The sequence below is a fragment of the Diceros bicornis genome, chromosome 17 (assembly GCF_020826845.1).
Source record: "Diceros bicornis minor isolate mBicDic1 chromosome 17, mDicBic1.mat.cur, whole genome shotgun sequence".
Classification (NCBI taxonomy): Eukaryota; Metazoa; Chordata; class Mammalia; order Perissodactyla; family Rhinocerotidae; genus Diceros; species Diceros bicornis.
The window spans coordinates 39,888,794-39,903,309 of record NC_080756.1 but is presented as its reverse complement, the minus strand read 5'-3'; the positions used below and the strand labels follow the sequence as shown (position 1 = coordinate 39,903,309).

Here is a 14,516-nt window from a genome sequence, read left to right as displayed (position 1 = left end):
CTCTTTTATATCTTTCTTTATCCAGTTGTAAGTTTTCTTTTTTTTTTTTTTTTGTGAGGAAGATCAGCCCCGAGCTAACATCTACGCCAATCCTCCTCTTTTTGCTGAGGAAGACCGGCTCTGAGCTAACATCTATTGCCAATCCTCCTCCTTTTTTTACCCCAAAGCCCCAGCAGATAGTTGTATGTCATAGTTGCACATCCTTCTAGTTGCTGTATGTGGGACACGGCCTCAGCATGGCTGGAGAAGCGGTGCATCGGTGAGCGCCGGGATCCGAACCTGGGCCGCCAATAGTGGAGCACGTGCACTTAACCGCTAAGCCAAGGGGCCGGCCCCCTAGTGGTAATTTTTCGAAGCTCCACATAGTAAAATGAAGAATATGATAAATGTATTTCTTTGTACGTATACACAATACACATATTATGCATGTATTCCTGTGCAACTTACCAAGCTAAATGAACTTTGGTAGTTACAATATGATATTTTTGAGGCCAGTGTATGATGAAATCCTATATGGGTAAGCTTTCACCTATTCCCTAGCCAAAGATCGGAGCTAACTAGAGGCCCTAAATACCTGTTGGCCACAAGGAAAATCTGGAGAATATGGACATGTGAGCACAAATGCAAAGGGCATAGCCTATTGTTGGTGTAACAAAGCTAGCTTTTTAAAAAACAAGGAAATTATAAGAAAACGTTTTTCAAAAACATAGTTTTAAATGTTCATTGCTAGTGCCTACGTTACATAAGACTACCACCACATAGTTTCATAACACAGCTATTTATGCATTACTTTCACATCCATTTATCTTACTTACATTCCAAATTAACCTGCCCTATATAAATCTGACAGGGCGCCTATTATAATGACTATAAAATGAGACAGAGCTGCAGTTCAGGGGTAAAGTCGTTTGCTGTGTTTGAAAACTAGTAAGTGAGGAACCTGTCTAGATCAGTTCTTTTGACTGAGTGCAATGTTCTTCCCACTAGATTTCGCCCTATTTTTTATAATTCCATAGTAGCTTAAAATTCACTTATGCCTCTGTTCACTGTATCACAGACCTAATAAATGTAACCATCTGGTATTTAATATATCTTAGATTCATATTGAGGTTTCACCACTGACACCGTTATTCTAAAAGCTTTGCACCTCATTTTGATACCTTTGGTTGACTGAATTATCTCCATTTAAGTGGTACTACACTATTGCATTAGAAACATTTGTCAGTGTACTGAGAAAAAAATCAAACGATAGCATTCACTTCAGCTAGGGCTACCTTTCTAAGAGAAGGAATACTCTGATCCACATTTTTAGGTTGGGCATACATTGTTTTAGAAAATTGAAAAGACAGAACTGTAATCTGGGTAATGGCCTGGTACACTGACTGTGTCAAACAAATTCTGAGATGTTAAGCTAAAAGACTGTAATGAGTCAGTATCTGAAATAAGGAAAGACATATTAGAAGATTCATAAATTGATTAGTCCTTTTGTGGAAACACAGTCATATTCAACACATGAAATGCATATATGCTGAAATTTTTTAAATCATAACAGATTTATTCCCTCCTCTAAAATGTACTACTGAAACAGAAGTTCAATAAATATTTATTGAATGGATGAAGTAAAATAATTCACATTCTGATTTAAATATCTCTCTGTCTTCAAGGGGCTCACATGATAGTAAAGGAAGACAGACATGTAAAAACCAAGTGCAATAATCTGTAACAGGCACTATGACAGAAGCACGTACAGGTACAACAGGAACACAATGGAGGAGGGTCAACTGTTCCTGCGGGAGGTCGGGAGGGAAGCACAGAGTTGATAAACACTGTTAAGCAAAAGAGTTCAGCTCACACCATTAGAACTGATAAATGGAGCCCTAACACATAGCTTTACAAATCATTCTCCCCAATGGGCATAAACACTATTAGTAGATGTTCAAATATCAAAATATAATTAAACAAGAAAAACAATGTATTGCAAACAGTCTACTGTGCTGTGTGAAAAGCTTTTACAAAGGCTATTTAAGTATTAATATATTAACACATTAACTTTCTTAGACGTTCTATACCAGCACAATAGAAATACAAAGCAAGCCTCATAAGTAATAAAATAAAAAAGAAACAAATTAAATAAATTTCAATAAAATATTGAAAATATTTTATTTTCAATAAATATTTATTACATTTTCCACATGTACCCATAAAAAATATTCATGAGATATTTTACATTCTTTTTCAATCTAAGCCTTCAAAATCCGGTGTATACAGTATTTTTATGTTTTCAGCACATCTCAGTTCAGACCAGCCACACGTCAAGTGCTCGAGAGCCACATGTGGCCAGTGTCTACCACACTCCACAGTGTAGCTCTAGGTCACATCCTTAAAATTCCCTCCAGCTTAACAACTTTTCTAGAAAGCTGTAAGTCTGAAGCTAGAATTCAGATGCACTGTTCCAAAAGACCAAAATTCAATAGTATGTATAAAATAAAATAATAAAAACAACAATAATAATCTTATCCAAACACTTTGCTTTTACAGAAGTATTTCATTATCAGATAGTCATAAAAACAACTAGTTTCTTTCTAACTCCAACACATTTTTCCTTCAATTCAGACTATGGCTATAAGGCATCCATAGAGTAAGAGGCATTGTGATACCAACTGCAAACTTGGTGAGAAGACTGACCATGGAAATGACCAGTAGGAAAATTCTAAGAAAGAAGCTGAAACCAAAAAACTCTGTATTCTATCACATTTTTACCACAGATAAGCAATCTATCTTTTTACTAAAAAAGAACATTTTAAGCCATTTATTTAGTCATTCAACAAGTATTTATCAAGAGGCTACTACCAGGAGGAACTGTTCTAGGCATTAGGAATACAGCTTTGATTGAGCTTCATTCCACTGGGAGTAACAAGCAATAGACAAAAATCAAAAATCTCTCTCTTTGTGTGTACACACACACACACACACACACACACACACAGATAAGAGAAAGAGAAAATAATAAAACACAGAAGGGGGATAGGAAGTACCAAAAATTGACCGGAGTGTTACAATTTTTAAACAGGATGGTCAGAATCGGCCTCCCTAACAAGGAGACACTTGAGCACGGACATAAACGGATGCAAAGGGAGGTGACAGAATGAGCAATAAGAAGAGCGAATCTAAACAGTGCAAAAAAATCTTTTATGTCCAAAATAAGATAACCTAAAAATACACTAACATCTAAACAATAACTTATGTATTCACAATGTAGATTTATTTTACTTACTGGAGGAGTGATTTCATATAACTCTTTATTCTTAGCTATCGTGTCATTTATCTTCTTCTGCATATGAGATATATGCTGTTCGTAGGAGCCATCATTAGGAGTCTTCCCGGCAATCTGAATACCACCAGGAGTTGGTAAAGCTGCTAAATACACACCTGTGGCCGACTTACAAAAACAACGGGGAGATAATCAGAAGAATATCTAAGAATAACAGTCTTTAAGTTTTCATATTTATTAATGTGGTCTTTGCCCCACAGGAAAAAGAGAGTTAGCACCAGTGTATGCCTAGGACATATGTGGAAGGGCAGAGAGAAACCACCAGTCACAGGGGTTGGGTTGCTTCTGATGAGAACCCTGGGAAGGTAGGAGACAGCAGCGAAAGGGGGATTCACTTTCCACTGCATACCCAACTGTACTTTACAATTTTTACCTTATGATTGTAAAAAATAAATTACACTGAAAAAACAGCTTAGAAAAAAAGATAAAAAGTTGTTAAAAAGTAAATTTTTCATTAATGAGGAGATAATTTATCTTTAAAATGCAAAAGTGAAAGGGCAACTTTTGCAAAGCAAGTGAGGAAACCAAAGTTCAGGAACGATAGGAAACTTACTCAAGATCACACTGTCAATAAATGTGGAGAAGAGATCTGAACCTGCTTCTCACTCCAAAACCCAGGAATTTTTCACTAGACCACCTTACTTCCATAATGACCAAGAAAGAAAACTTTACTCGACACAGTTTATTTTAAATATTTAATTCAATGACTATTAATTTCTGACTCTGTAACAGTACTTTATGCCATTAGTACTGGAAAACTATTAGGGGAAATACAAAACAAGATAATACACACACACACCTATGATAATTTATGTTTAAATATGATGTACACCTGAAATTTATACAATGTTATAAACCAATGTTACCGCAATAAACAAAAAATTAAAAATAATAATAATAATAAAAATAAAAAAATAAAGAGTAAAAAAAATATGCTTATATCAGCAAAGCAAAAAATGTATATAGAAATATAAACATCAAATTGTTAACATCAAAGGAGTGGAACAGGGAAAAGAGAAGACAATTCTCTTAACGCTAGATATTTGTGTATTTTGAATTGTTTGAGTTGATATTATTATTTATAAATTAATCAACTGTGAATTTTGTAAAAGTCCATCTTAAAAAGGGTATGATATTCTATGATGAAGTCTGCACAGTAGATGAAACTGATCCTCAGAAGCTCTTTTTCTTTGTTCTTCAGTGTCCCTGACTGTACCAGAGACCCAGTCTCTGATGTTCAACCCCAGAATGCCCTCTGTGCCACATGAAGCCTTAGTGCACCATCTCAAACACTTTCTTCACAGCACTCACTAACAAGGCAACAGTCCAGAATGGTTGAGAACACAGACTCTGGAACTAGATAGGCCTGGATTTGAAATTCAGTTCCAGTACATGTAACCACATCATTTTGGACAAGTCTCAACCTATCACAGCATCCACTTTCTCCTCTTTGTAAAGGGAAGACAATATTACATTCCTTCTGGAGTAGCACAGTGCCAGACACCCAGTAGGCACTCATCCAGAGATTAACCATCATGGAAGCTACTCATAAGACTTTGAGATTTAAATACACAAGCTAAAACACAGCACAAAGATCAGAATCTCAAACAGTTGTAATTAGCGTCACTAGTGATCAAGAAGAAGATTAGTAAGGATCAGAAAAGGCAGTATTTGAGACAAGCACTGAAGAATTATTACCAGGGTCACAAACTAGTTTCCTAGGGCTCAACCATCAGAAGTGTCTGATACAGTTGGCACAACGTTTTTTAAACCTTTGAATCTGAATCAAGCTCTTAGTTTCCATAGACACTTACCAATAACTATAGTTTTGTATTCACTCCAAATTACACATTTATATTATGTCCTCACTAAGCAAGTTTTTAGATGAATGAATTATAATGAACATTTTTCCCAAGTTAATCTAAATATCAAATATTTTAATATAATCAGATTACTTTCATTAATCATTACAAATTTCTCCTGTTAAAAAATTGTGATTACCTAACTAGTTTATCATCGCCACACAATTCCCTATATACAGAAATTTACATATCTGCTCTTATAGAAAGAACAGATGAAGCAGGAAACAATTTAGCATTTTATCTACAAATGCATACCGAGAAAAAGAATCCAAGTTCCATAAATTTCTTAAAATGAAATTTCTATGCATGTCTCAGAAAGATGGCAGAGAATTTCAACTGGAAAAGTGCCAGTGACATAGACAAAAATGCTGGCTAGTAAAGTGTCTAGAATATGAGATGATTTCCACACATATTATTGATCAGATAGAATCTGATCAATATATATTTTGCAGGCATCTAGTTCTCTGGGTCTCAGGCTACTCATAAAGGCAGATCTCACTTTCCCCGCTGACAACTTTCTGAAGTCAGAACTTATTTTCTAACAAGCCAAGGTGAACATGAAGCTGAGATAAAGAGCTTTTCACTGCCTCACAATTGATCAGCACTTAAGAAACACAATATTTTATTGCACATTCTACTACAGACCACATGTGCACATTTATGATGAAACAATTCTCTGTCCAACAGTAGACAGTATCTCACATGTATGGCTTTATGTTCTCCATTGAAACTAAAGATTATTTTAGCACAGTGGTCCACCCCTCAGGAGTGTTTTTACCCCCCAGAGGACATCTGGTAATGTCTGGAGACATTTTTGGTTGTCACACTGGAGAGAAGCTATTAGCATCTACTGGGCAGAGGCCAGGGATGCTGAGAAACATCCTACAATGAACAAGACAGCCCCCCACAACAAAGAATTATACATCCCCAAATGTCAACAGCGCTGAGAACTCTGTTTTAGCAATGAATAAACCATAATAAAGTCCAGAAAAACGGAGGCCAACTTACTAAACAAGTCATTGACAACTTTTAGAAATCCGACTATTGAGGTTATGGTCAGAATATTATAATAATAATGTAAATATAAATAATTTTATATAATAACTTACTAATTTAATTTTAAATAATAACTTTATAAACATAAAAATAAAATATCTGAAAGCCTATCACCAGATTTTTTATTTCTTATAATGTCCCCAACTCTTAAAGGTCTTGACGCCAGTTTCTTTAAATAAGTCTTTTTAATAAAAAGACTCTCTGAATCACATGAAATGGAATCTACTACAACTACAGGAATCACAAAACCAAACCAAAACATCTACACTTACTGCTAAGCCCATCAACATATTTTCACCCACTGTGATCTGAATTCTCAGTCCAAATAAAGCGTTCATTCCTTTCAGTTTCAGTTTATTCATGAGCTGAGTGTGCACTTCATATTCCATAAACGGCAGCAGATTACTGATAGCTGTGGCATTTGCTTCCGCCTGTGCTTTCTTTTTTAAGCGACATAACCTGCGAAGGAAAATAATTCAGTCAGTGGATGGTATTCTTGGTACCATCTTAAGAAACGTCCAATTTTTAAAACTTTCTGAAATTATACTTGATAAAACATTTACTTGTTTCAAATGGGCTTATTAAGTTATATCAATAATCTTTTCTGCCATTTTCCTCACTGTAAACACTTTGGCTAAAAGTCCTATTTCAATAACAAAAAGAAAAATCTCAAAATCTCTAGCAATGAAATAAATACTGATCAAAATCACTAGAGAATATAATTTAAAATCTTAGGTTTCACAACTCCATATGATCATATGACGGATGGATAGCAGAGGAAAAAAGTTAATTTACTCATTAAAAGCATACAAAACTTACTTGAGTATCTCCCACATGCCAGGCACTGTTGTGGATGGTGGGCACTAATCAATGAACAGAACACAAAGTCCCTGTCCTCATGGTTACATTTCAGTGGTGGGGGGGGCGGGGGATGAACAAAGAAACCCGGCAAGCTCAGATTGTGTTTAAGAATCAGGTGTCTGAAGAAAATAAACCAGGTGAAGCAAGGGAATAACTAGACAGAAAGCCTCACAGGAGAGCTGGGATCTTAAAGACATGATGGGACTGAAGAGTTGGAGAAAGACAACTGCAGAATGGAGTTGGCAGATCAGAAGAACCAAGAGGAGACTACTGTAGCTCAAGTGCAGAGAGCAAGCGTGCGAGTGCAGCTAAGGGGCATGACCATGTTAGGGTCATATGGGTCACGGTAAGGAGTCTGATTTTATTCTACCAGCAACGGGAAAGCCCAGATGGGTTTTAAGCAATAACATGATCCAATTTATATTTTAGGACATCATTTATATTGCTACACAGAGAATGGAGTAAATATGACACGTGGGGATGGCAGACAAGAGGCTATTTAGGTGAGAGACAATGAGAGCTTGGACTAAAAAGGTAGCAGTGAAGAAGAAGGAAAGATTCCCAAACTGGCAAGCCAGGCTATTTAGGCTAGTAGTCCTCAAACTTTAGCTTCCATCAGAACCACCTGGAGGGCTTGTTAAACAACAATTACTGAGCCCCATCCCCAGAGTTTCTGATTCAATAGGTCTGGGGTGGAGCCTGAGAATATGCATTTCTGTAAATTCCCTTGAGGATGGTGATGCTATTGGTCTAGGGACCACACTCTGAGAACTGCTGATAGAGACTAACCTCCTCCTACCTAAAACAAAAAAAATTACATAAATTATATATTTTTAAAAATCTTCTCAGTAGCATCACAGGTCAAGGGCAAGGGATGGGGAAGTATAAACATAAGGAGGTAGTATGAGTTCTTTTTTGGTGGTGGAAAAACAGTTCTGTGCCTTGACTGTGGTGGTGGTTACACAAATCTACTGGTGGGATAAAATTACATAGAACTATACATATACACACAAATACAGAAATCAATGCAAGTTTAAAAAATTGTAAAAACTGAATGAAGTCTATAGTATAGTTAACAGTATTATACCAATGTCAATTTCCTAGTTGATACTCTACTACAGCTGTGTAAGATGTCACCAACAGGGGTAGCTGGGTGAAGGGTACCTGGCACTCTTTGTACCATTTTTGCGACTTCCTGTGAACCTATCACAGTCAAAGGAGACAAAACACGATGAACAATAACCAGCAGGAACAACAGAAAACAAAGAGATTTCAGATATTAAAATTATCAGTTACAGAATCAGTCACGAACTATAATAAGTAATATCAGATTTGAAAAAGAATAAAATAAAAATTCTAGAAATAAAAAACTGATCAACAAAAATTAAAAACCTCAATTATTAAGCTTAATAGCATACTCGAGATAACTGAAGAGAGAATTAGAGAATTGAAAGATAGCTAAGAAAGTATCCAAAATATAGCATAGAGAAACAAAAAGATAGAAAATATAGACAAGAGAGCAACAGACACGGAGAAGACAGTGAGAAAGTCTAACATATTTTAAATTGGATCATCAAGAAGAGAGAAGAGATGAAACACAGGAGAACTAATATCTAAAAATTTTCTAAAACACATAAAAGACACCAATCTACAGATTCCAGAAGCCCAATGTATAAGAATTAGGATAAAGAGAACTCCATACTTAATATGATAAGGAAACTGCAGAAAACCAAAGACAAATAGAATAGCTCACACACAGCCTAAGGAAAAAAATACGCTACCTTCAAAGGAACAACAGTTGGTCTAATAGGTTATTTTTCAACAGTAGCAATGAAACGCAGAAGGCAGTGGAAGGGTATCTTCAACGTGCTGAAAGAAAATAAATGCCAGCCCAAAATAGTTTTTAAAGATAAAATAAACACATTTTAAGACAAGCAAAAAATAGTTCACCACCAGCAGACCCACCAAAAGAAATACTAAATGATATACCTCAGGCAAAAGAAAAACAATCCCAAACAGAAGGTCTAAGATGCAAGAGGAAATGAAAGCATAAGTAAATGGATTAGAAATATATTTTATAAGAAAACTCAACATGACTTTTAATAAATTTCACATGAGGAGGTTAGGAAAGAGGACAGTGTCAAAGAATACCATATTTGGCATGAAGACCTGGATATAGCAAGGTATCGTTTATTAAATAGAGAAGGCTAATAAAAAAAGACAAAATCGGGGCCAGCCCGGTGGCGCAAGTGGTTAAGTGCGTGCACTCTGCTGCGGCGGCCCGGGGTTCGCCGGTTTGGATCCCAGGCATGCACCAATGCACCACTCGGCAAGCCATGCTGCGGCAGCGTCACACATAAAGTGGAGGAAGATGGGCATGGATGTTAGCCCAGGGCCAGTCTTCCTCAGCAAAAAGAGGAGGATTGGCAGATGTTAGCTCAGGGCCTATGTTCCTCAAAAAAAAAAAAAAAAGAAAAAAAAAAAAGACAAAATCATCCCATTTGCAACAACATGGATAGACCTGGAGGGTATTATGTTAAGTGAAATAAGCCAGACAGAGAAAGACAAACACCACATGATTTCACTCATATGTGGAATATAAACCAACACACAGACAGAGAGAACTATATGGTGGTTACCAAAGGCAAGGGGGTTGGGGGGTGGGCACAACGGGTGAAGGGACGCATTTATATGGTTACTGACGAACAATAATGTACAACCAAAATTTCACAATCTTATACACTATCAAGACATCAATAAGAAAAACAGAAGGCTAATACGAAAGAAGTGGAGAAAATCAGCAGTTCAATTTGGAACAAGTATGAGATGCCTATGACACCTCAAAATGGGATGTGAAGTAGACAGGTAAGTATATGAGTCTGAAGCTCAGAAGCGATTCTGGACTAGAGTTATAAATCTGGGAGTCATAGACATATAAAGAGCACATAGACCTATAGGAGTTGATGAGCTCAACTACAGAGAGAGCTTTGAGAAGAGGGTCCAGATCCATGGCTCTCAAGGATCAAGAAATGAAGAGGAATCAACAAGGAGAATGAAGACTATACATGAAGGTAAGAAAAAGCAGAAAGTGTGGCATTGTGAAGTCAAAGGAGTTTCAAGAAGGAGAAAATGATTAACTGTGTGACTACTGCTGAGATGTCAAGCAAGATGAGGACAGAAATGCTCAGTGGTTTTGGTACCTGGCAGTGGTTAGCGACCTAGACAGCCACAGCTGTTTCCTGTATGCCTACCACAATGTAGCACTTCCTACTCCAGTACATTTTAAAAGGAACTCAACAGCTAAGTGAAGCAGTAAAAGAAACACTACACAGCACTGCTCTTTAAAAGAGAGAAAAGTCAATTTCCAAAATGTTTTACATGTTTAATGTCATTAAAGCATACTGAGTCACATCCATAGCCTGCAAGGTTAATTAATAATCCTCATAATAATAAACATTTGTACAGAATTTAAATGTTTAAACCTGCCTTTGCATATAAACTTACTTAAGTTTCATAAAGAGGGTATTTTTCCTCCCAATTTTCCATACAATAAAATACAAGGTTCGGCTAGAATTGCCCAGCCTGCCCAGGATCACACAGGTAGGAAACAGTACAGCAGATGTTTGAAAATAGGTCTATTTGATTCCAAACCCTATTCTCGTCCAGGGATTCCAAATACTGTTTTCACAAACATACCTTGCTTGAATAAGACAACCTTTTCCAATAACTGTTGCATCTGTCGGGAGGTCTATAGTTGTAAAGAGAACGTCAGGAACTTTTTGTTTCCTGCAGTTATAGCAATATGTGAGATGAGCTGGGAATGGCATATTCAGTTCATCATATGGTATATGGCAAAATCCACAGCCCGCAGGCAAATTTTCTTCTAGCCTATGTGATTACATTAAGAAAAAAATAAGGCATTATTGAAAAGTCTACGTATTTCTTAAAAAAATCTATTATATATACAGTACTTGTGTACAAATTACACCACAACTTCTACCACAGCGGGTTGTAAGAGTATCACTATGACTGATAAGAATTACCAATGACCATGAAATCAGAACCATATACTTTCCCATGAGAGAAAGGCTTCCACAAGTAGCAAGTCATCTTGCACCAATTCATGTTTGATGACTTAGCACCTGATAAAAACCACTACTATCCCAAAGTTTTTTCTTTGGGGTACAACATAAAAACAAATGGTTAGAGAATAAGGGTGACATTTTCCTACTGTCTGACAAATATAACACAAACATAATCACAAAAAAAATTCCCATAAAAAAAATTTTTAACCAAACTAACAATTTGAAAAAAATTCACTGTTAAAAACAAATCCTTTAAGAAGAACAAAAAGTAAGTCAAATATAGGCATACTCCAAAGTTTCTAATTTCCAGTGACTGTTTTAATATTTCTTAGAAACCAAAACACCTGTGTTTCATAAACGACATACATATCATAATTAAACCACAAATGAACAACCCACAACCATCCCATTCACTGTAAAATGTTTGTTGCAATATGCTGTTTATGAATTCATTTTAGAATGATTAAGTATTTTTTCACTCATTTAAATCTCAGGAAATTGGGAGAAGAGGAATGGAAACAGAGGGAATTCCAGACTTTCACACAGCCACATCTCCTAGTGCTCTGGAAGATGTGGGTTCTCAGCTCTCTCTAATCTAAAGCAACCCTTTAGAAGTGGAAACGTGGCAAGTAGTCAAATTAAAGAGGAGAAAGGATACTCATACTATATCTACTAGGAGTCAGGCTTTTTGCAGATTCTTTGTATACATTATTTCACTGAATTTTCACAATAACCCTCTAAGTCAAATTAAATTACTCCCAAATATTATTCTTTTATTATTGAGATGGCATTCTGGTACATTAGAAGAAACAGGGAAATCAGACATCTGAGTAGAGCCGTGTGACCCTGAGCAAGTTATTTAACCTCTCAGAGCTGCCTCTATAAAACCGGAATAACAATTTTATAGGGTTCTTTTTGAAGATTAAGTAAGAAAACTATAGCTTAACACACACACACCCCAATATAATGCCCAGCAGACAGCAACAAACACTAGTTCCACCTGACCTGAAACCAACATGAGATACTAAATAACTTGCTCAGTCACACTAAGTACTAAGCAGCAGACCTCAGATTTTAATGCCAGTTTGTATGAATCCACAGCCCATGTGTTACAAGGGAGCACAAAAAAATGAAAACTGGGGCAATTTTTAACTAAACACCTCACACAAATTTGAACATAAGTGGTGCAACATCATAAGGCATAAAATATAAAAGTATTAAAATTTATGAAAGCATTTGAAATATGAAATGTACAAAAGGGGATTGTCTCTGAATAGTGAGATCATAAGGAATTTTTTCTTCCTTTTACTCTCCTGTATTTTTCAAATTTTCTCTAGTAAGCACTAATAATTTTATAGCAGAAAAAAAGACATTTTCCTCTATTACAAATAGGGATGGTACCTGTTGCATCGGACTGCCATATAAGGGAATTCACTGTATCCATTCAACCCACAGTACTGAAATAACTAAGCTGCATGGGAAAAGTCATTTCTATCTACTCAAGAATGAAACCTACTGACATGTGTAAGAACTGTATTACAACACTGGGTCAACACACTGGCAAAGTCAGGTTTCTCAACAGAACACTCCAGTTGTTTAATATACTTGAAAATGTCCTACCTTCACTTTCCTATTTATGATGACTTTTTAATGCTCTGCAATATATTATGGTCAAAATCCATTTTTAATATTGACAAAAGAAGAAACTTACCAAGGTCTTCTGTGTGCCTACCAGAGCTAGAATATCTTTCTTTGTTACATACAGATTTGCAAATTTATACTAAATTTGATCACATACAGAATTTTTTTGCTTTCTTAATATATACTAATATATTAACACTGCGAAAAAAAAACAAACATGCATACTGTAGAGTAAGAGTAATTAAAATTTATACCATCTGGGTAGACTCCAGTACCAAACTAATAGTTTTCTGTGTACATGTTTGATAATTTCATCTGTTTATGGAAAGTATTTTTGACGTTTATGGAAGCTAACAGATTAAAGGGACCAATAATCAAGTCAAAAAGTAACCTCATTTTACCTACTGCTTTCACTTTCTCTTTCTCATATATTAAAGTTATACTTCACTTTCATGAAGCTTTTATATATAATTTTGGTACAATATAGGGTTTGTCTTATAAATTAAGAATTTTCTTTATGAAAACTGTTCCATGAACTTTTTCTGTTTTGGAGGTACGACAAAAGGAAACAAAAGTAAGAGAAAAATCAAATAAATTATTCCTATAGTGTAACAAACAAAAAATGTATACTTGAAATTCTTCTATTGGTAGTCATACATGTCACTTATCAAGATACTAGAAGTAAAAATGTGTGTCTTATAGTGCAGAACCCAATACTTCTCTGTTGCTATGGGTCAGGTAAAAATCAATAAAGTGCCTAGTCCTGATTTCTACCCTGCCTCTGTAATCCACCCTCATAGAGAACTTTCCCGGCTCTGAGAGAAAAAAAGTCAACCTCTCCCTTCTCTGCTCTTATGGAAAATAAGCCAGCTGCCATGACAACCTCTGTTCCAAACAGCCCTCCACGGTGCCATCCTGCAGAAATCTAGGGTTCAGTACAGCTGCCGTGCCGGATGCAGATAAAATACAGACCTCTTCACTATAAAAGAAAAACACATAAACAAGTAAACAATTTCAGGCACTCTAACTTTGGAAAACGTTAAATATCAAAGTGATTACAAGGGTGACAATTTAAATTCAAGTTGGACTCTATTAAATATTAATAATATCACAGGATTACCTCCTAAACCTAGGATAGAAAATAGAAGTAATATAATGTTATTAAAATGTGGAGGGTAACAATTCTTTATTACTTAAAAATTGTAAAAGATAAAGTATAACATTCACGACAATAGATTCCTCTAAAATATGGTAAAGGTGATAAAGACTGGAATGTTTCAAAATAAAAGTAGGTACAAACTATATTGATAAATCCAGCAATAACCCATTAAACTGTATTAAAATACTCTTTAAATGCATATTAAATTTTATTAAAATTATTCTAAAAGCACAACTGTAAATATCTATATTGCTATAGCTTAGACAATAATAAAAAGGTATCTGAAACAAATAATATCCAAAATATACTAAATGGAGCTTAAACTACACCATTACATGTATGATAAAAACTGATTTTCAAAAGAATTCTTTGAAACTCTTTATAACATATCACTCAATTTGAAAGCCAAAAAATTAAACAATCAACACAATTATTGAAGGAGATTACCCAAAGCAAATGAGAAAAGTAGCAGCCTGGGGATGAAACACTGGAAACAAAGTGTAAACGGACCAGAAGCCTAA

At 35.5% G+C, this 14,516-nt stretch overlaps 1 protein-coding gene across 8 annotated transcripts in view; it reads right to left on the bottom strand.

The window, feature by feature from the left end:
- Positions 1-14,516, bottom strand: part of C2CD5 (C2 calcium dependent domain containing 5) — an 89,415-nt gene that overhangs the window by 22,135 nt on the left and 52,764 nt on the right. For all 8 annotated transcript variants that reach the window (XM_058558657.1, XM_058558652.1, XM_058558653.1 and 5 more), the window contains 4 exons: positions 13,720-13,815; positions 10,807-10,998; positions 6,522-6,708; positions 3,275-3,439 (listed from right to left, as the gene is read on the bottom strand). In XM_058558657.1, coding sequence (XP_058414640.1) covers positions 3,275-3,439; positions 6,522-6,708; positions 10,807-10,998; positions 13,720-13,815 — 640 coding nt within the window. The remainder of the gene's footprint in view (positions 1-3,274; positions 3,440-6,521; positions 6,709-10,806; positions 10,999-13,719; positions 13,816-14,516) is intronic.